Genomic DNA, 23,508 nt, shown 5'->3' on the forward strand with positions numbered 1-23,508 from the left:
AAAGTTTTGTAAGGTGCTTCTTCATCTGAAATCGTTCACTCTTGCTTATAAAGTATCTGTTAAAGGGAGATAACTCCAGACAGCTTGGATTGGAATTTAAATAACGAATTATCCCTGTGTGGTCAGTCAGGTCACGAGATATTGTCCAGAAGTACTCAGAGTTGTTGTTTAGTGGTTATGGTGATAAACATGAAATTAATTATTATTATAAAAACACACATTTAATTATCATATGTTTTTTTTTCTGTATCATCAGGATACCTAATTGGCAGCCATCTTGGATCATTAAAATTGTCTCACGTGACTTATGAGTTTTTGTAAAATCAGATTTATTTCTTGCCGTTAAGTAGTAGTCTTGTATTGTAAAAGTTGCTACTAAATGAAAACTTAAGCTGGAGGTCATGAGGTTTCTACCTTTGGCACATTACGTGGACTTCTTGGATTCTACTAATCTATTTGCAAAGGTCTTTGGACTAATAAGCCTGTACTGGGGCCAGGTTGATGGAAATGCAGAAAAAAGGAACAAATTAATTATATTTTTTATTATACACATGTATTGGGATTCTGTATAAATCACGTTACATCTGGTACTTAATTTCGTTAATTGTCACTTACCTGTTTAGATCTTAATTTAAATGGTGTGGCATGATTTCATTTCTTCCGCAAATATAAATCCACTTGAAAGCCTATGACACATAGTTAACAATAAGTACCAAATGATTGAACACGTGATATGACATGAATGTTACACTGCACGTTTCAGTATTTCATTAGTTTTTGTCTCCAATAAGAATACTTTTCCGTGATACAATTTTAATAATGAAGTACAGAAGAAATATTTTTAGATCAATTGTGAATCTAGTCGAAATCGAAATATAGAGGTTTCAATTTAGAAGGTTTGGGACGATACACTAAAAAAGTGGAGGAAAATACATTGCAATCATATATATGAAACAATCGGATGACTATGTGGTGTTTTTTCCAAATGACATTTCAAATAAGATAAAATGAAAAGAAAAACAGTTTTATCGCTGGAACTGTCCATACATGAATTATCACACAATGACCGACCTCGTGTCTGCTATTACTGAGATCACAAATCCTTTTCTATTTATCGAGATATAAAGTATTGATATGTTGTAGAAACTATGTTTGGCTATTTACAGAAGGGCACAATCGCAGCACTATTAATCACTATTTTTTACACAAATAATATCTTTCCTTGTCCTTCTATTAATTTGCCATTTGAATGTAAAAGGTATCAAAATATGATTATTTTGATTCAAATTCTGTTTCCACTTTCGCAATACAATAATCACACAATTACATCTCGTTCACACATACACCAGCATATTATGTTCTTTATAATTACAAATACATATGATGTCTATGTAAACTTTATGTAACATATATTCTCGTTTACTCGCTCGCTTACATGTGACCAATGATAATGCATTACTGTGAAATATGTACAATTTGATGATCATGTACGTGACATATAGTATCTTATGAAATATTCAAATACATATTGTCTTAGTTAATGAGTTAAATACTAGTGGATATTCGTCCATTTACAAAATTCTGATTTGATTTCACGATACAAGGCAAATAAACAGCTGAAACATTGAAAGCCATTATGTTCACACAACAACATAACCAGGAAGCGACGGGACGATACATTGCCTAGTTCTAACAAAACACAATGTTGTAAGTAACGCTGCGCATGTTACTAGCACCTGATTTGATTTGTTTCTCTGCCACGAACATTTTCACCATGCAATAGTTTAAAAGGGTCAAATGAACGTGATTGAAAAATAATCCACGTGTTTGGGAAAAAAACCCGGATGTCTTAGACTCATAAACAAAATATCGTAAACATCAATGAGGTTTTACGAGTCCATCCATTCTGAGAGTCTGAGTGTAGGAAATGTTTTGCGATGTTACAACAAGCCAGCCTTGTTGACGATGGACAGGACGAGGAAGAAGGCGATGGTGGAAACCGAGTACGACACACCACTGGCTCCGGACACCCTACACCTCATAGCGTCATACCTGATAAAAATAAGTGTGAATAAGTTAAAGTGTTTATGTAATATATACACTAAATGTACATGGTTATCGGCTAATATAACAAAGTATTGAAGTATCAAACCTAACAACACTTATAAACAATCCTGTAGATATTACAGAATTCTACGCTGCGACACTTGGGATTTATACTTACAAATTAAAGAGGCCTTGCTGCTTTTTCTGGTACTCCAATTCAATGAGAGATCCCTGAACCCACTCTCGTCCGTCTTTGAACGGGTACTCGTAACCTCGTTTGCACGCGCATTTGTAGTTTCCCCGCGTAAACTTATATCCCGAGATCTGGGAGCACTGTGGACAAAATAATACATCGTTACAATCATGTCGTCTTTATTGGTACGAAAACGTGATTAAGATGTGTCAACCTAAAGACGATATTGATACATTGAAAGTATATTGTTAATTCGGGATACTAAATGTCGCACTCGTTTGGGAGTGGTAAGGGAGATAACTCTTCTGTCTTTAAGAATCTTGGAAAATTTTAGCAGGAGTAGTTCCATGACAATATGTTTATAATACAAGCTCGGAAGTGCTAATTGTCGAGACAGTTCAATACACTGTAGATACAAACATCTAAGGCTTTACTTACTTTTTGGGTCCGGTAGTCACATCTAGCAGTGTTTTTAAAGGCGTTTGCAATAGCGAATGGCTGGGCGCACTGATTAATATCCAAGTAGTCTAGAGGTACATCGACCGTCACCATGCCCCTGTAAGATACAGATGACGTGTCAGGAATATTTAAATCACGTAACACTTACTGATCAGATCACACAGTACATTTTATTATAATGGTATCTGAAGATACAGGAATATTTAAATAAAAAATCTCGTAACACTTACTGAACCGGATCAGATCATACAGCACACAAGTTCAAAAAAATTGCCTTAATTCACATTTTTCAAAAAGTTGTCTCAATCTTCGGTAAATTAACACAGTGATGAATTCGCCCATCCACAATAAATGTTATATAAACAGTATGATAAAAGTGTAATATTTTAAACTAGATTTTAGCGAAAAGATATTTTTTTACCTGTCAACTTTTATTCATTTTATCATAATGCTATCTGTTATCTAAATATCTTGCAATGATTTTAAACATTGATACATGTTTCAACATCTTTTTATTGTTAGCTTTACTTTAGTGGTTGTCTGTAACTTTCCAATATTTTTCATGCATCGTTTACTTTGAAGTTATTGCAAAATATGAAAGAAAATACCGCCACGTCAACACAATCTCAACAACCAAGAAAATACCGCCACGTCAACACAATCTAAAACAACCAAGAAAATACCGCCACGTCAACACAATCTAAACAACCAAGAAAATACCGCCACGTCAACAAAATCTAAACAACCAAGAAAATACCGCCATGTCAACACAATCTAAACAACCAAGAAAATACCGCCACGTCAACACAATCTATAACAAAGAAAATACCGCCATGTCAACACAATCTTATCAACCAAGAAAATACCTCCATGTCAACACAATCTACAACAAAGAAAATACCGCCATGTCAACACAATCTAAACAACCAAGAAAATACCGCCATGTCAACACAATCTATAACAAAGAAAATGCCGCCACGTCAACACAATCTACAACCCAGAAGATACCGCCATGTCAACACAATCTACAACAAAGAAAATGCCGCCATGTCAACACAATCTAAACAACCAAGAAAATACCGCCATGTCAACACAATCTAAACAACCAAGAAAATACCGCCACGTCAACAAAATCTAAACAACCAAGAAAATACAGCCATGTCAACACAATCTATAACAACCAAGAAAATACCGCCACGTCAACACAATCTATAACAAAGAAAATACCGCCACGTCAACACAATCTATAACAAAGAAAATACCGCCACGTCAACACAATCTATAACAAAGAAAATACCGCCACGTCAACAAAATCTAAACAACCAAGAAAATACAGCCATGTCAACAAAATCTAAACAACCAAGAAAATACCGCCACGTCAACACAATCTAAAACAAAGAAAATACCGCCACGTCAACACAATCTAAACAACCAAGAAAATACCGCCAAGTCAACACAATCTAAACAACCAAGAAAATACCGCCAAGTCAACACAATCTAAACAACCAAGAAAATACCGCCACGTCAACACAATCTAAACAACCAAGAAAATACCGCCACGTCAACACAATCTACAACAAAGAAAATACCGCCACGTCAACACAATCTACAACAAAGAAAATACCGCCACGTCAACACAATCTAAAACAAAGAAAATACCGCCACGTCAACACAATCTAAACAACCAAGAAAATACCGCCACGTCAACACAATCTAAACAACCAAGAATATACCGCCACGTCAACACAATCTAAACAACCAAGAAAATACCGCCACGTCAACACAATCTACAACCAAGAAAATACCGCCACGTCAACACAATCTACAACAAAGAAAATACCGCCATGTCAACACAATCTAAACAACCAAGAAAATACCGCCACGTCAACACAATCTAAACAACCAAGAAAATACCGCCACGTCAACACAATCTATGAAACTAGCACATTACGTGAACCAAACAAAATATCAAAACGGATCCCCTTGAAATAAAAAAAAATCAGTGTGATTTGTCAGTCGGCATTAGTTTTAAATATGAAGATTGTTGGTAAACGTTTCCTAATATTATTGATACCATTCTAGATTCTCAGCCTCTCGCACAGAACATTAGAAAGTTTTACGATTACAGATCGAAGAATTTTGATACACTCGTTATCACAATTACATTATCTCAGAAATACTGGTTACTGGTTACCATTGTAGGGTAAATGGCTGGCCAACGTAACAGAAATTTGGCTTGTTTAAAACAGCAGAAAATATTGCCTTGTTAAAACAGGCATACAAGGCGATAGGACATACTTTAACTGTGAATTCTACTGACAAAGGGTAGAAACATAGAACGGTAAGCCTTTTATTAGCTTGTCTTATAACATTAATCAGTAGTAGTAGAGACCAGGTCTGACAGGACGACCACGCATTTAATCACCTGTAACGTGCAAGTCCTGTTAAACATGATCATAGACCATATTCTCTTTTATTTGTTACGTTTGTAGGTGGTGTCATTCACGCACCTCTTTTCCAGCCAGTGTATTATGAGTGGTGGTGACACGCTGTACAGAGACTGATAACATCCTATACATTCTCTAACTCCGTTAATATTAGTGTGTTAAATGTACTTATATCAAGACCCATGTGTGACTTCAACTTTTAATTTTCTGCTTGGTTGGCCATCTGTAATGTTCGATACCATTACGACGTAAACCAGGAATCTAGGACCTGAGAATGAGCTTAGTTAGAAGTACATTTTACCTAAGTTATCATAAAGAAAAAGGTTCCTTTATGTGGTCTGCAGTGTAAATCCTGTCACTTGTATTTCAATTGTCATTTTTTTTTAGATAATTTGTTAACGATTCGTCATGTCAGTAGTAATATATTCTAAATTATTACGTTTTATTTTCATTGTGCAAATAGACATTTCATTATACTGATCATCCTGCCTTATACTCGAAATAGACAACATTTTCACGGAATTCGATAATGATACAGATACAGCGTGGTTTGAAAATACATATATCTCGATAGTATCTGGTTTGCAATATGAAGACAAAGTTGACTTACTTGAAATGAAGTGTTTTCTTGATTCCATTCTTGCCGATGAAGGGGACGACATAGGTAACTACCCAATCATCCACTCGTCCGTCACATTTAAAAGTAGGACGTGTCCAGTACCCGTCTTGTACACTAGGGGCAAAATAACCCATAGGGTAGTGTTCATGTTTAATGGTGCTGGTACCGTTAATGTCAGACCGGACAAGACTCTTCATCCGGTACTTCAGTACCCCTTTGGTGTTGGTTTGCCAACGTTCTTTGATGACACGGTACCAATCAGCATCAGTATAACGCTCCTTCAGTCCAGCGGTATCAATGGCGTAATAATTCCCGTCAGCCTTATACGCTAGAGGACCGAAGAACTCTCTCGGTGTACCATCCATATCCTCGAAGACGTACGGTTCGTAGAATATACCACTGGAAGCTATTTTGAAGTCGGACATGACATTGGAGATGACTTCCCCGAACAAATGATCATAGTGAAGTCTACCGCCTCCTTTCATGTATCCGAAATTTTCGTCTGGTGCGGTGTTTTGCATGAAATTGCTGAGAAAGTGGGATATTCGCAAAGCCATTCTGGCCTGATTTTCAAACTGAGAGTCGGCACCGTATGCAACAGCTCCAGGTAACACTAATGCAGATGGAGACATTGTGTGGCAGTTGGCTTTTGTCACTGCTGCTTTCTTCTTAAAAATCTTCATCATTTTGTCAATAGCAACTTCATCAAAGTTAGTAGAGCGTTTCCTTCGTTTTTTTTTCTTCTGTTCGTTTGGTTCTTCTCGACGCTCTCTTACCTTTTCAATGAAATCTCGGCCGTCAACAACAGATTTTAGAGCTCTCCGTTGTATACTCTCTGTCTGGAAATTTCCAGAGCTTCCACCCTCGAACGAAACTGGGTCAGTATTCTCTACCACGGGAGGAACTCTCAGAACTGCAACCAAAGATGGTATTATGCTCTTTAAGCATCAGCTGAATCCCTCCTATTACCCGACTATAATGAGGCACATATGCACGCTGGAGGTTTGATTGCTTTATGAAAAATATCAGTTTGTAGGCGCAATGGTCGCAGAGAAAATAAATATTTCAAATCAATATCACATTATCTAGCTTTGGAAAAATTGACGGTGACATTTATGTGTGTTGTTTCCATTCATCTTAAAGTTTACCCAGGTGTTAACTAATATAATAATTTTACTGTCCAGTATACTTACAGTCGGTACGGATACATTCGTAGCTGTGAATAAATTCTTCCTCTGTAGCTTTCTCCAGGTCTGTACCTAGATATGGACCCTTGACATCCCAAGGGTAGTGATGACCTGACTTACACTGACAGATGTACCCTCCACGTCTAAAACCACGACCCATTTTGTGTTTGCACTGAAATAAAATGAAATATGTCTTCAGGTTTATCATGGCTATATCACTTCATCAATTCTTTGTAGTAAAAGTGTTATCACATAAATATTTATCGATATAAGACCCGAGAGGGCTTCCGTGTGATACACGACACACAGTTGATCAACATTTTTGTTAATCCAAGAGTATATGTGTAGTCCTAATCATTTTATTATGAATGTCATTTCGTGAAGTAAAATATTTTCGAATTGAACTGCTTTTCAAAACAATATGTATATGACAGCAAAAAGACTGTATTTGGGTAACAGACACTCTACAGATCACTACTTCATCAAGAAGAATCATCTTAAATCGGAACATTTTCCTTTAGTTCTTCTATATTGCACATTAGCTGGTGTGTATTCTCAGAAGAGATATCTGGTGTGTATTCTCAGAAGTGTTATCTGCTGTGTATTCTGAGAAAAGATATCTGGTGTGTATTCTCAGAAGAGTCATCTGTTGTGTATTCTCAGTCTCAGAAGAGATATTTTGTGTGTATTCTCAGAAGAGTTATCTGGTGTGTATTCTCAGAAGAGATATCTGGTGTGTATTCTCAGAAGAGATATCTGCTGTGTATTCTCAGAAGAGATATCTGCTGTGTATTCTCAGAAGAGATATCTGCTGTGTATTCTCAGAAGAGTTATCTGGTGTGTGTTCTCAGAAGAGATATCTGGTATCTGGTATGTGTTCTCAAAAAAGATATCTGGTGTGTGTTCTCAGAAGTGTTATCTGGTGTGTGTTCTCAGAAAAGATATCTGGTGTGTATTCTCAGTCTCAGAAGAGATATTTTGTGTGTATTCTCAGAAGAGATATCTGCTGTGTATTCTCAGAAGAGTTATCTGGTGTGTGTTCTCAGAAAAGATATCTGGTGTGTATTCTCAGAAGAGTCATCTGGTGTGTATTCTCAGTCTCAGAAGAGATATTTTGTGTGTATTCTCAGAAGAGATATCTGGTGTGTGTTCTCAGAAGTGTTATCTGGTGTGTGTTCTCAGAAAAGATATCTGGTGTGTATTCTCAGTCTCAGAAGAGATATTTTGTGTGTATTCTCAGAAGAGATATCTGGTGTGTATTCTCAGAAGAGTCATCTGGTGTGTATTCTCAGTCTCAGAAGAGATATTTTGTGTGTATTCTCAGAAGAGTTATCTGGTGTGTATTCTCAGAAGAGATATCTGGTGTGTATTCTCAGAAGAGATATCTGCTGTGTATTCTCAGAAGAGATATCTGCTGTGTATTCTCAGAAGAGTTATCTGGTGTGTGTTCTCAGAAGAGATATCTGGTATGTATTCTCAGAAGAGATATCTGGTGTGTGTTCTCAAAAAAGATATCTGGTGTGTGTTCTCAGAAGTGTTATCTGGTGTGTGTTCTCAGAAAAGATATCTGGTGTGTATTCTCAGTCTCAGAAGAGATATTTTGTGTGTATTCTCAGAAGAGATATCTGCTGTGTATTCTCAGAAGAGATATCTGCTGTGTATTCTCAGAAGAGTTATCTGGTGTGTGTTCTCAGAAGAGATATCTGGTGTGTGTTCTCAGAAGAGATATCTGGTGTGTGTTCTCAAAAGATAAAGATATCTGGTGTGTATTCTCTGGTGTGTCAGAAGAGATATTTTGTGTGTATTCTCAGAAGAGATATCTGCTGTGTATTCTCAGAAGAGTTATCTGGTGTGTGTTCTCAGAAGAGATATCTGGTATGTATTCTCAGAAGAGATATCTGGTGTGTGTTCTCAAAAAAGATATCTGGTGTGTGTTCTCAGAAGTGTTATCTGGTGTGTGTTCTCAGAAAAGATATCTGGTGTGTATTCTCAGAAGAGTCATCTGGTGTGTATTCTCAGTCTCAGAAGAGATATTTTGTGTGTATTCTCAGAAGAGATATCTGCTGTGTATTCTCAGAAGAGATATCTGGTATGTATTCTCAGAAGAGATATCTGGTGTGTGTTCTCAGAAGTGTTATCTGGTGTGTGTTCTCAGAAAAGATATCTGGTGTGTATTCTCAGAAGAGTCATCTGGTGTGTATTCTCAGTCTCAGAAGAGATATTTTGTGTGTATTCTCAGAAGAGATATCTGGTTTGTATTCTCAGAAGATATATCTGGTGTGTATTCTCAGAAGATATATCTGGTGTGTATTCTCAGAAGATATATCTGGTGTGTATTCTCAGAAGAGATATCTGGTATGTGTTCTCAGAAAAGATATTTGGTGTGTATTCTCATAAGTGTTATTTGCTGTGTATTCTCAGTCTCAGAAGAGATATTTTGTGTGTATTCTCAGAAGAGATATCTGGTGTGTATTCTCAAAAGTTATCTGGTGTGTATTCTCAGAAGAGATATTTGGTGTTTATTCTAAGAAGAGATATCTGGTGTGTATTCTCAGAAGAGATATCTGGTGTGTATTCTCAGAAGAGATATCTGGTGTGTATTCTCAGAAGAGATATCTGGTGTGTATTCTCAGAAGAGTTATCTGGTGTGTATTCTCAGTCTCAGAACATATATCTGGTGTGTATTCTCAGAAGAGATATCTGGTGTGTGTCACAAATCTGATTAGCTGTACTGAGGTATTAAATGGCCAATGGCGGTACGATCACTTCGTGTTTATTGGTATACAGTCTGTGCTATCAATTCGACAGCTGTTGTCAGAGACAGACAGAAGGGAATTATGTATGAGTGTTCATATTTGTCACGCTATTTAAACCATTTTTCTAGTCCTTTATGTCATTTTGGTAGCAATGCACTTACGCATTTAGTCTTCTCTTTTTATATATTTTCTTAGACCGTCGAGGATATTTTGATTAAAAACATCCATCTACACTCTTAATATTAGTATAATCCCGCTACACTTCAGATTGTTTTCAAATCACGATTGTCAGGTATTTTTTTGTAGATTAGCTTGATGTCACGTGTTATTTGTAAACCAATCAGAATGAATCACTTTGAACACCGTGGTACATTTGTTATGTATGAACCTACATGATGAGTTTTTATCAAGCTTAGCGTCGTTGATATATATTAAGATACAGTAGAAATGACAGTCACGGTACACTAACATTAATTACCTTTTCTGGATACTTTTCAGCTCCAAAACATCAAAATATCTCTTAACTATATCAGCATACTATTATGTTAATATTTTGTACCCTGTATTCATACACCGACTAAGTATAATTCTCCTCAACTGTACTCGCTCACTCACGAGCCGTAAATATCCTTTTAAGTGAAATGTCTTACCCCAGTAGTAACGGTTTTACATCTTGAAACTCCACAAAGGTAGCATGGTTCAGGGTTTCCAATGGATGCCGGACATGGGTTATAATCAATTTCCTGGAAATGCATATCCATGGTTACCACGCCAACGAACCTGAAAGGAAAAGAGCATTACATCAAAACAACTCACTTTTATTTTCGTTCTGTTGTTTCTTTAACACGCCAAAAGATCGTTCATCACATCTCATTCTTCTGTCAATTATTGTACCACGAAAATTTACAGAAACTCTCCAAACAGGTAAACATAAAAATAACTATCTCTAACTCTTAAAGGTGACTATACCACAACTTCGACATCTATCACAAAAATACAGTAAGGATATGGCATTAGCTCACCTGGTCCAAAGGACCTATGACCTTATGCGCGATATCCTTCATCCGACGTCCTTCACTTTTTCATTTTTCTTCAAATCGCTACTAGTCAACTGAAGGGATTTTGACTAAATTTGGTCCAAAGCAAGGGAGGGGCTAGTTTTGTGAAATGGAAGGTCTTGATCCGTGGGGCCAGAGGGATGGAGATAAGTTAATGTAGGAAGACAGTACGTTGTATGTATTAATGATCAGTCTGACCTTCATTTTATTCAGATCTGATTATGACATTAAGAGTTACAACACTGCCATGGCTCATATAACATTTGTATATCAGTTTCATTTTTCCTCATACTCAGACGAAAGCTGAGATAAAATAATAATTTGTAATCTTAAAGATATTGGAATAAATTCCAAGTTGAAGTGTCATACCGCTATATAATATGTTTTGGCTATAGTTTGGTCAATGTTTTTTTTCCAATGCATCAATACAATTTCTATTTACAAGCACATGCATATCTGATAACCAAAACGTATGTGTTGACTGTCCAGGTTCCAGGTGTATTCAGCCTTCAATTATTTAAATAATTATTTACAATAGGCTTTGGTAATGTGTTTATCATTATAATAGACTTCTAGACGTGTACATTAATAGTAATTCTTTCTACAGCTGCCCTGCTTGCCATGCTGTCGATAGGCCTACTGGTGGCTAGACATATCACTCCAACTAATAATCTCTGGTAACATGACCAGATCATGACACTCCCTGGAACCAAGGTAACAGCGACGGCGGGACACATACATGGTGGTTAATGGTATGAACAGATGACAATGATATCATTGAACGGGATACAAACATTTTTTTTATGCAGGACCATGCCATAATTTACAATTCAGGTTTTATAAACGAGGCAGCATTGTCAGCCGATAGAGGGTGTAACGTTGATCTGGATTGCCCATGATGGATATTTTATACCTTCCCTAAAGTAAAATGTTCTACATGGACAAGGTAATATGACACGTCACCCAGGCGTATTATACTGATAACGCTCTGTGCATCCTGTTCAATATTGAATAACAGGAAGGAATCGTATTTATGCAATGACTTTGCTTTGTTACAGGTAATCCCCCGTGCTGTGTTAGAAATAATATACATCACTATTCGGTATTTTCAGCATTAGTTTTAATAGGTAAAAGGAAGGATTTTCAACTGCATTTAAGTTTTTTAATTCCTTTATTATCTTTATTATAAATTCAGAGAGCACATTAGGATACAATGTAAGAACTGATATGGTCTGTGAAAGATTATTATTACGTCATTGTACAGAAATATCCATACTTCTGGCAAGACAACCTGCACGCACAGGAAGTGACATTTCGGGTTCATGTAATTGTTAATGACGTCATTTTTATGACTTGACGGGATTAGTTGGGATCAATGACGTCATTTACAATTGTCATCCGGGCCTCAAATGCAAATGTCTGTACCGATGGTTATAACGCCACAAGTATGTTTATTTGGTTATTTAGTTCTAAGGTAAAAAGGGATAGTAAAAAATCAATCCCTACCTTGAGTGTAGGAAAGAGACATCTCTTCAGTGGAGATTCCTGACAGTCCTGACAATCAAGAATCTCCTCCTCGGGTAGAGATTTCTTTGCCTTACATTCCAGCTAGGGAAGGATCTTATTAATCTTTTATTACTGAAATTAATTGTGACTTATTACTGATGACCAGTGTAAGAATATTATATCAGTTATTACTGAAATTAATTGTGACTTATTACTGATGACCAGTGTAAGAATATTATATCAGTTATTACTGAAATTAATTGTGACTTATTACTGATGACCAGTGTAAGAATATTATATCAGTTATTACTGAAATTAATTGTGACTTATTACTGATGACCAGTGTAAGAATATCATATCAGTTATTACTGAAATTAATTGTGACTTATTACTGATGACCAGTGTAAGAATATTATATCAGTTATTACTGAAATTAATTGTGACTTATTACTGATGACCAGTGTAAGAATATTATATCAGTTATTACTGAAATTAATTGTGACTTATTACTGATGACCAGTGTAAGAATATTATATCAGTTATTACTGAAATTAATTGTGACTTATTACTGATGACCAGTGTAAGAATATTATATCAGTTATTACTGAAATTAATTGTGACTCATTACTGATGACCAGTGTAAGAATATTATATCAGTTATTACTGAAATTAATTGTGACTTATTACTGATGACCAGTGTAAGAATATTATATCAGTTATTACTGAAATTAATTGTGACTTATTACTGATGACCAGTGTAAGAATATTATATCAGTTATTACTGAAATTAATTGTGACTTACTACTGATGACCAGTGTAAGAGTGTGTTATCAGTTATTACTGAAATTAATTGTGACTTATTACTGATGACCAGTGTAAGAATATTATATCAGTTATTACTGAAATTAATTGTGACTTATTACTGATGACCAGTGTAAGAGTGTGTTATCAGCTATTACTGAAATTAATTGTGACTTATTACTGATGACCAGTGTATAAATTTTAGTCTTTTATTACTGAAATTAATTGTGATGTATAACTGATGGTCAGTGTAATAATTGTCAGTGTTTTATCACGGTGCTAGTTTGGGAAGTGGTATCAATACACCACTGAACTAAAATAGTTATTAACATATTAAAGAAATTTCATTAGTTTGAGAGATGTTTAAACCTTTATTGAAATAATTTTAGCTTTCAGTATGAATCACACCGTATAATAATTATTATTCTCTTTATGTCCTCCTTTACAGCTGAAATGTCTGTGTTTAGGTTTTGCGACAAATTCAGGTTTTGGACAAAAATACATGATTCGTGTAACCTACTTTAACTGATTGAAAACAACATTTCAACTGAGCTTTTCATGTGCCATTTTATACTGATTTATTACACCACGATGATCTTATCGTTTACTTTATGAATACCAGGTTTTAAGTCTTGTTTTATATCAACAAATATATGCGGGAATGTTATGGTCGAATGGCATTAGTATAAAGTTTGTTTAAACCAAAAATAAAACACGTGATCTAACACCTTTTGGAGGTAAAGTTCTGATACGAGGCTAAGTACCCGGATCGAGAGGGAACGAAGGAGGCATTACACAGGGACACACGAGTAGTTATTGCATAGTATGTTCAATGTACAAACGAGAAAAGTCAAATATTTTATTTTGTTTCTTCAAAACGAAACAATTACTTTTATACTAAAAGTTTAATAAAGAGTTATGTCCCCTTGATATGACAAAACGTCGTTTTAGTAAGGAAAACGATGAAGAAAAAGTGTCTCCGATGTGTGAATTAAACATTTCCGTTGCTTTAATATGTTGCTCTTTGTACACGTAATCACTAAACCAATGGATAAGCATTTCCTGTGACGTCAGCAGAGCCAAGTTTCTGGTGAGATGTGGTTTATTATCACATTTCCCTCATGGTTGTCTATACATATTTATAATATATATTATCATATTATATTATAATAATATTATATATTATTAGAATATAATGACATAGTTATGTTAGGTGGGTTCGGCTGTCGTTTTAATGACATGACTAAGAAGGTTTCTCAACAGGTTTACGGAATTCACCATCTTCAGCAATACATTAAAATTTCTTGAAATACTTTCAGGAATTACGAGTATGTCAAAATGAAACGTAAAGAACTCTAAAATTTGGACTTTTTGGTTCGTGATGAGAACGGATGTCTACGATTGTGATATAATAGCTATGTACAGACAATAGAAATGACACAGACAACTTGTCGGGGTGTAAAGTATTACTTGTGAAATCGCACGCATTCTGCTTCATGACAAATGACACCTTCTTTTTAAAAGTTTTATTTTTGGGCAACAAGATATAATATTGTACAAACAATGTATCCCCGAAAAAAACAAAACCCTAAAGTAAATTCCTTTATTATTATCGATATTGAATAATTTCAAATGAACATAAAGTGTATTTGTACGTTTTTATATCATGCCACTAGAGTAATCCCCCTGTAAACATTTGTTATATATTGACGATGAACAAACATACAATGTTGTATGACTATTAAAGTCAATCAGTACCTAGTGACATCGTGTAACGGTTGTAAAGTTCATGGTTATATGAACCCAAAATTGTTCACCGTAGACGTGTGTACCTAACTAAGACTGTCAGAGTACGGATACTTTGCGTGACTTCAAAGGCTTCAGGCTAAGCCATGACCTATTATTATTGTCGTTAACAGACCGTGTAAACACTGAATAGGTCAATAATACAATCCATTGCACGAGTTATAGTGAAATCGATGTATTATATCATTCTATGGTGTCCTAATACACAAACAGGTCAAGGCCTTTACCACGTGGTGTCAATATCTACCCGGATGAATAAAGAACTAAATCCCCGTGACCCTTCTATCAGATGTAAGTCTTTTTGAATGAAGTCAAAATAGCACTGATATTGAAGAATAAGTCATTTAATTGATACACCATTGCGCTGATCAAGTAACGCTTTCAACATAGGGATCCGGTTAACTTTACAGAAACACTAAATTTATAGCATTTGCTTATCATGAACTAATTTTTCCAACATATCATAGTGCTGACTTCTGATATTCATTAAAATTTTAACTATAAAAGCTATTTACATCTTAATTAGCTGTGTGTTTTCAGTGAGAAGATAATTTACGGTGATGATGGAGTTATTATAAAACACACCATCAAAAGTACATCTCAGATGTTATATCAGGAGAAGTAAGAAAAAACACGCGAGTCACCATAAAACACAAATGTTTAGTGTTAAAAGTCACCATAAAACACAAATGTTTAGTGTTAAAAGATGTGTCCCTACCGAGTCACCATAAAACACAAATATTTAGTGTTATAGATGTGTCACTACCGAGTCACCGTAAAACACAAATATTTAGTGTTATAGATGTGTCACTACCGAGTCACCGTAAAACACAAATAGTTCGTGTTATAGATGTGTCACTACCGAGTCACCGTAAAACACAAATATTTAGTGTTATAGATGTGTCCCTACCGAGTCACCATAAAACACAAATATTTAGTGTTATAGATGTGTCACTACCGAGTCACCGTAAAACACAAATATTTAGTGTTATAGATGTGTCACTACCGAGTCACCGTAAAACACAAATATTTAGTGTTATAGATGTGTCACTACCGAGTCACCGTAAAACACAAATATTTAGTGTTATAGATGTGTCACTAGATCACCGTAAAACACAAATAGTTCGTGTTATAGATGTGTCACTACCGAGTCACCATAAAACACAAATATTTAGTGTTATAGATGTGTCACTACAGAGTCACCGTAAAACACAAATATTTAGTGTTATAGATGTGTCACTACAGAGTCACCGTAAAACACAAATATTTAGTGTTATAGATGTGTCACTACAGAGTCACCGTAAAACACAAATATTTAGTGTTATAGATGTGTCACTACAGAGTCCCAAATATTTAGTGTTATAGATGTGTCCCTGCCGAGTCACCATAAAACACAAATATTTAGTGTTATAGATGTGTCCCTGCCGAGTCACCATAAAACACAAATATTTAGTGTTATAGATGTGTCACTACAGAGTCACCGTAAAACACAAATATTTAGTGTTATAGATGTGTCCCTACCGAGTCACCATAAAACAGAAATATTTAGTGTTATAGATAGGTTAATTTATTGGAAATAAGGTAATGTTGATGGTATTATTGTAATTTTGATGCTTATCTTACCAATACATTTGAATGACGATAACTAGTACTAGTCTGTGAGTCCACAAGACAACCTCCCCCCAGCATGGTCCACTGCCATTTAGTCGTGTGTAACATTATACAAAGCACGTGCACCAGATCATGCTGCTAATGTCATGACTCTATTGGCGCAGTTACATTTCTATTCCTTTGTTTAAGAAAAACAATTAATTAATGGAATATTTTTGTGTACCACAGAGTTTGTCATGACTTTTATGAAAATAACAACATTCAATCTTATTCGAGAAATAATATTCAATAATTAATACACAGAAGAAACGTGTTATGAAACGTGGATTAGAAAATGTTGGGAAAACAGAATATGTTATTAAACAAGTAACAGAGGTCACTCGGCTTAAGAATTCCTTGACCCGTGGTATATAATACATCAAGAAAAAACAACATGGCAACATAATCATAATTCAAACTCAAATTTCATAAAACTAAGGCAAAATATGAACAAAAGAAAGATTTACGCAGAGACTCTTGAAAAAGTACAAGGAGAATAAGACCAAGTGTTTCGCAACAGTAAACGTTTTCTGCTTATATTATGTATAATGCTTGGCGGATACCTGTAAATGAGTGAAAACAAAATGACGTTTGTGCAATATTAGAAAATGGTAATGTTTCACATTACAAAATCCAAGGGGGTTACCAAAATCATTCAAGCGTGAAAGTCTGTATTAGCGAAAGAGCTGCACGAGGTTTTCTGCGACGGACTTATATCTTCGCTTGAATTTCATAAACTTTCAAACTGACAACTGTTCCTTAGATCCTTAGGACTTAGAAATCAACGAATCTTGCTATCTATCAACTTTATCATTATGCCCCGGCTGTCACAAGTACAGAGAGAAAGGGCTGTGGGCATGATCCAGGCTGGGGAGTTTCGCCGTCGAGTTGCACGGCATTTTGGTTGCAGTGTTAAGACAATTTGCCAGTTGGTAAGTCGTTTAAACCAAACTGGGTCAACATCCGATCGTCCCCGAAGCGGCCGACCCCGTAAAACAACCGCCAGGGATGACCGTCGTATACGATTGATACACTTGCGCAATCGATTCGTAACCGCAGTAGAGACTACAAGGACATTGTTTGGGCGTCGTGTGTCTCCCCAAACAGTCCGCAACAGGTTGAGGGCCTACCAATTGAAAGCGCGGCGTCCCTACACTGGACCCAAATTGTTGCGACGTCACCGTAATAATCGGCCGTAACTGGACCCGTGTTCGCCGTCGTTGGGCCTTACGACAATGATGAGTCCAGATTTTGTTTGCAACACGGTGACGGAAGACGCAGAGTGTGGAGGCGACGAGGGGAGCGTTTTGCGAACTGCTGCGTCGCAGGACGGGGCCGCTTTGGCAGCGGAAGTGTAATGGTTTGGGGTAGTATTTGGGAGGAGGGGGGGAGGGGGGGGAACTCGTACCAGGCTCGTTGTGTTAAATGGCAATTTAACCGGCATTAGATATCGGGACGAAATTTTTTAAGACCAGTGGTTCTGCCATTCTTAAGACGCCATGGCGTTGGCGCCATTTTTCAACAGGATAACGCACCAGCGCACACCAGTCGCGTCAGCAGAACTTTCTTGCAGCAGAATAACGTACAGGTGTTAGATTGGCCATCTAAATCACCTGATTTGTCACCGATCGAGCATGTCTGGGACGTTCTTGGGCGACGCGTGAGAGAACGTCAAAATCAGCCGTCAAACTTGCAGGAGCTGGCCCAAGCCTTGATCGCTGAATGGAACAACATCTCTCCTCGAATTATCCGCCGGTTTACGAGTTCCATGCGACGACGCTGCAATGCTGTTTACTTCGCAAACGGTGGCCATACCCGTTACTAATGGTGTTACCTTTGAAATTGACCCCAACGTCCTTTACAGTCGAATAAAATCAACTGAACGCAAAGTTTTATAATGAACCATGGCTGTAGTTTTATCAGAATTGATCAATTACTTTATTCGTACATGATTGGTAAGGATTTATGAAGGGGTTAATTAATTAATCACAGAATAAAGTAGTGTTACCTTTTTTTTTTTTGTTTAGTATATAGACATGGATATGAATTATGAAAATAAGAATGTTCTGCAATATTCGTAATACTCTGTTTAATTGTTGTGTTTGTTCGTGACGTTTTCATTCTTAATGAATATAGAAAGGGATTATCTTAGATGTTGATCCTCATGAATGGCCTGTTTCATGGCTTCAATCCAGAGGTTTTGTACATTGTTTAAAAACATGGAAGATGAAAAATATTAAATTCAGATGTAAAATCTGAAACAAACTTAATGTGAATATTACTTAATCGACTCAGAAATCTTTGGTATTTGCGTGCAAGACAAAATACATTTTGTAACAGAAAGTGCCAAAGTTTCTCGCTCGCTCAACCGAAATTTAGTTGTATAGGAAATCCGATGTGTTCTTATTTTGACGGGAAAGGATATTCATTTTAACCCAAACTTTTGGTAACATATTTTTCAGATTATTTCTGAGCATTTATGCGTGTTTCTGCGGTTTATATGAATTATTTCGTGAGAGCCGGACAGGACTCGTCACATATGCAGTTTTTGTTGGGCTCTCACAATAATACCATTACGATAAAACGCTCTCAGACATGTTTATATTTATGCTTCATGTTAGTAAAAGTAACACTTGTTCATTGTAATCTATCTTTAGAAATATGTCTCTATTTTGCTCGACAAATGGTCCATAGTACGCTATCGTTACAGGTTACATCACCTGTCTCTAGACTGTCATTTGTGGTTGCTGGATGGTGGACACAACGAATGCGACATATTTGTGCCATAAAACTGCTGCTTCAAGTCTTTTTATGTTCGTTAAAAAATATCGCTTGTGTATATATAAAGCCTTAGAAAAAAATTCATGACATTTAAAACCGACGTATGTACTAGTGTTCTTAATCTAACAAAAATCCAGACGCCCACGTGACTGCCCTATTCAGTTTTCCTCAGTATGATTTGGAGGAGTTTATATTTACGTATCTGTCTATAATCACCTTGATACTTAGTTGTTAAAACATATAGGTCATGACTAAGTGCTGTCGGACATAAAATAAAATTCAACACCATGTGCATATGTAAATGTCACATAAATATTAGAAACATAATATGTGATATGGATGGTGTTTTCTATATCTGGTAGTTTGCATACAAATACTGTAATGAAAAAACCTACAAGACAAGTATACACAGATTTATGAAGAAATTATATTCAAAATTACGAACCATTTATAAAAATGAGCCGGTTTTTAAAACATATAATGAAAGGAGTTAAGTAAGGTGATAGTCTACCTAAGTGTAAAGTAGCTTTATGGTCGCCATCATCATTTCATTTAGAAATATGTGAAGCTGAGTGTTTTCGATATCCATTAGTAAGTGTAGAAGCTACTTTGTTATCAGCCTTGTTCTTATTTGTGAACGTGGTATTACTTTTGCTGTGTTGACCAAGACCGACACGTGGTGTCGTGAATGGACCAGTAGTTTCGTACTATACAGGAATACCCAGTCTTACTCGTGCACGTCTTTCTTTGGTCTCCGTGTGAACATTTCTTGTGTTCTTATTATGTCCTCTTTTCACAGATAACGATTTTTGTCGGCGTTTTAATACATATTTTTACTCCTCAAGTCGGTTGTATAAGTGAACGTATATTCAATGCGTTTTTATACGATAGCATAGCTGTTTATGTTTATCTAAAAAAAGGTAAACCAAACCGTAATTCTACCTCGAATTCGAAAATTGGGGACAAAGTTGGAGTGTGGATGATCTAATTTTTGTTGAATTTGCTGAACAATGACGATGTTGAGTCAAATTTCCCCAAAGTTTTGTTTTTCGGTTAAGTGTAAATATAGAAACCATATCAACATGGTGGATGAATTTAATTTTCGCTAAAGTTTTTAGGACTAACCATCATTTTCATGCAACGTTTTCAGGACTAACAATCATTTTCATGCAACGTTTTCAGGACTAACCATCATTTTCATGCAACGTTTTCAGGACTAACTATCATTTTCATGCAACGTTTTCAGGACTAACTATCATTTTCATGCAACGTTTCTAGGACTAACCATCATTTTCATGCAACGTTTTCAGGACTAACTATCATTTTCATGCAGCGTTTTCAGAATATAGGATCATTACAGTCGACGTTTTCAGAATTTACACTTTTCTGCGACGTTTTTAGGACTAACCATCAATTTCATGTGACGTTTCTAGGACTAAGGATCATTACAGTCGACGTTTTCAGGACTTAGGTTTATTTTCAGACCACGTTTTTTACTAACCATCATTTGTAGTCGACGTTTTCAGGACTTTCAGACCACGTTTTTTACTAACCATCATTTGTAGTCGACGTTTTCAGGACTTAGGTTTATTTTCAGACCACGTTTTTTACTAACCATCATTTGTAGTCGACGTTTTCAGGACTTTCAGACCACGTTTTTTACTAACCATCATTTGTAGTCGACGTTTTCAGGACTTTATTTTCAGACCACGTTTTTTACTAACCATCATTTGTAGTCGACGTTTTCAGGACTTTCAGACCACGTTGTCAGGAGATTCAGACGACTGATTTATACAATGTCTTGGTTACAATATTATGACTAGAAATAACAAAACGCAATCAAAGCTTTACATTATCAAACACATAGTGATCTTTATCATATTAAAACACATTTACAACACAGCCCGGACCGAGAATGCGAATACTGCGTACTAATGTTTAAAAAAATAGAAAAAGAGATATGATGCCGGCTTCATTGACACCGTTGTCGTGTTTAGATTTACACCACCGTATGCCGTGCTCAGAGACAAGTTTTGTCTTATTGTGTGCAACAAGATTTACGAGGGGGCTTATTCAACTGTGTGGTATCTTGTATAAGGGTTTCCTCGACATTATGTTATCCATATATCTAACCTGTTTCTGCCTTTTACGTACAAACACGGCGTCTCGGGTCAAATGCAATGGTACTGTCTAGTCGGTGACTAGACCTGGACACTGACCTAAATAGTTTCTTTTTCAGAAAATATTTATATTTCTGAATACATGTGTATATATCACATGTATGCTTTCATCAACACAAAAAGTAATCATTTATCTTGTTTAGTGTGAGTGGAAACATCTCTCATATTTACACATTTCAATAAATAAATCACTACACAATAGTATACCTTCGTGCTGCATCATTGTGTTGACGTCAGTATGACGTCAAATGTCTCACCATGTTTCCAACAGAAGTGCTTGAAGTAGATTTGATCTACATGGTATGTAAGATATCACATTTCATTACAAAGTTTGAGAGGATTAATTACTGTCCCCCTCGCCCCACCCACCCCACCCCGAGGATTGATAGCTGTCACCCCCTCTCCACCCACCCCGAGGATTGATAACTGTCACCCCCCCCCCCCCAGGATTAATAACTGCCCCCTCCCCCCAACCCACCCCGAGGATTGATAACTGTCACCCCCACCCCACCCCGAGAATTGATTACTGTCACCCCCTCCCCACCCCGAGGATTGATAACTGTCACCCCCTCCCCACCCCGAGGATTGATAACTGTCACCCCCTCCCCACCCCGAGGATTGATAACTGTCACCCCCTCCCCACTCCGAGGATTGATAAATGTCACCCCCTCCCCACCCCGAGGATTTATTACTGTCACCCCCTCCCCACCCCGAGGATTGATTACTGTCACCCCCTCCCCACCCCGAGGATTTATTACTGTCACCCCCATTTCTTTCCAACCAGCAACAGAGCGACATTCATACACTAAAATATAGTCATTACAAAGTGTGCTTTGGTTTCATTATTTACCTTGGTCTTCGCAGGTGTGTAAAGTTAGAATATCTTGGCATGTAATCTACAATGGGCGCTGCTGCACTTAAAATCCAGTAGTTCGAATCCCCACAGTCAAAATACGGGTCAGTGAATCTAACGGGAAGTAGCCTTTCATCCTTGTCGCTCTGTCCGGGAGAATTGGGACCAAAGAAGTTGGTTGTTTCAAACTCATCGTGGATAAATTCACCGGTAACATTTGAATATTTTATCTTCACAGAATATGTAAATTTAAGAGTGGAGTCTTCATCTGATGTCAAATCCGGGAGCCAGAATTGGTACCAGGGACTCATCTTATAGGCTTCACTGGAATAGTTCATATTTGTACCTGAACCAATATCCTTGACAACGTTTGTTCTTCCTGTTGGTTCTCTTAAGATGACACCCATATCAAACGTATCGTCTGCTCGCCAGGATTTGGCGGCAAACAGTGGAAGAGTGTTGTTGAAATTTAAGTTCGTCATCCAATTCGGATAGTAACAGTTGTTATCAAAAGCCACCATACTACCGTTGAAAACATCTTTGTTACCATTCATGTCACCTGTGATTGACATGAAAATCTGTAGCCAATTTGGTTGGATAGGAAATGACTCCGAACTGTTCAATTTCTGCATGATGAAACTGTAGAACATCGCCCGATTTAGCGCCATATTGTGCATCTGAACTAAAGCTGTTCTGTTCTTGTAATAAATCTTACTGCGAAGTTCATTAAATTTTGGAATCTGGGAAACCGAATTTCTCGGCAGAGTAAGATCTTGCTTGGATTTAGCCCTGCAGTTGGAGTTTTCAATAAGATCTATCTGATTTTGTACTTTAGAGTGGTTGTCTCCTTTAATCCATCGGAACACGCTCTGACACTGGTATGTGAGGAGAAGGGATAGGATCAAAAACCCTAAAAACGACCACTTGTCGTTATCCATTCTTCCGGATTTATGGAAAAAACAAAAATCTGTAATCAGTCCCACGTTATCCAAATACCATTCATTGGGAAAACTGTACCATTTTCTGAAATACAAAGAATAAAATAAATGCTTTGTTAAGCCGATTGAACGTGTTTAAAATCGGTAGTTGACGCTTTGTCGCATGCAGTGTCTAGCATGCCATTTCATGTGATTTATTGATTTTATTAGTCTACATTATTCCTCCAA

At 36.6% G+C, this 23,508-nt stretch overlaps 1 protein-coding gene across 1 annotated transcript; it reads right to left on the reverse strand.

The window, feature by feature from the left end:
* Positions 1 to 1,798: 1,798 nt before the first annotated feature.
* LOC132557563 (uncharacterized) lies at positions 1,799 to 23,303 on the reverse strand. Its single transcript, XM_060222060.1, has 7 exons — positions 22,340 to 23,303; positions 10,358 to 10,487; positions 6,958 to 7,123; positions 5,756 to 6,677; positions 2,678 to 2,795; positions 2,225 to 2,379; positions 1,799 to 2,052 (listed from the first exon to the last, which is right to left on the reverse strand). Exons 1-7 carry the CDS (start codon positions 23,278 to 23,280, stop codon positions 1,941 to 1,943), a joined length of 2,544 nt encoding a protein of 847 aa, XP_060078043.1. The 5' UTR covers positions 23,281 to 23,303; the 3' UTR covers positions 1,799 to 1,940.
* Positions 23,304 to 23,508: the final 205 nt, after the last annotated feature.

The sequence above is a fragment of the Ylistrum balloti genome, unplaced genomic scaffold (genome assembly GCF_031769215.1).
Source record: "Ylistrum balloti isolate Yb309-2 unplaced genomic scaffold, AGI_CSIRO_Ybal_v1 Utg370696, whole genome shotgun sequence".
NCBI lineage: Eukaryota > Metazoa > Mollusca > Bivalvia > Pectinida > Pectinidae > Ylistrum > Ylistrum balloti.

Bases quoted from the DNA above. Each gene is read 5' to 3' on its own strand.
- LOC132557563 (XM_060222060.1), bottom strand. From the start codon at position 23,280: ATGGATAACGACAAGTGGTCGTTTTTAGGGTTTTTGATCCTATCCCTT. The intron at 7,124-10,357 runs GTAAGACATTTC...ATTTTATTTCAG, and splicing joins GTAAAACCGTTACTACTGGG to TGCAAACACAAAATGGGTCG. The intron at 2,380-2,677 runs GTAAGTAAAGCC...TTTTGTCCACAG, and splicing joins GTGACTACCGGACCCAAAAA to TGCTCCCAGATCTCGGGATA.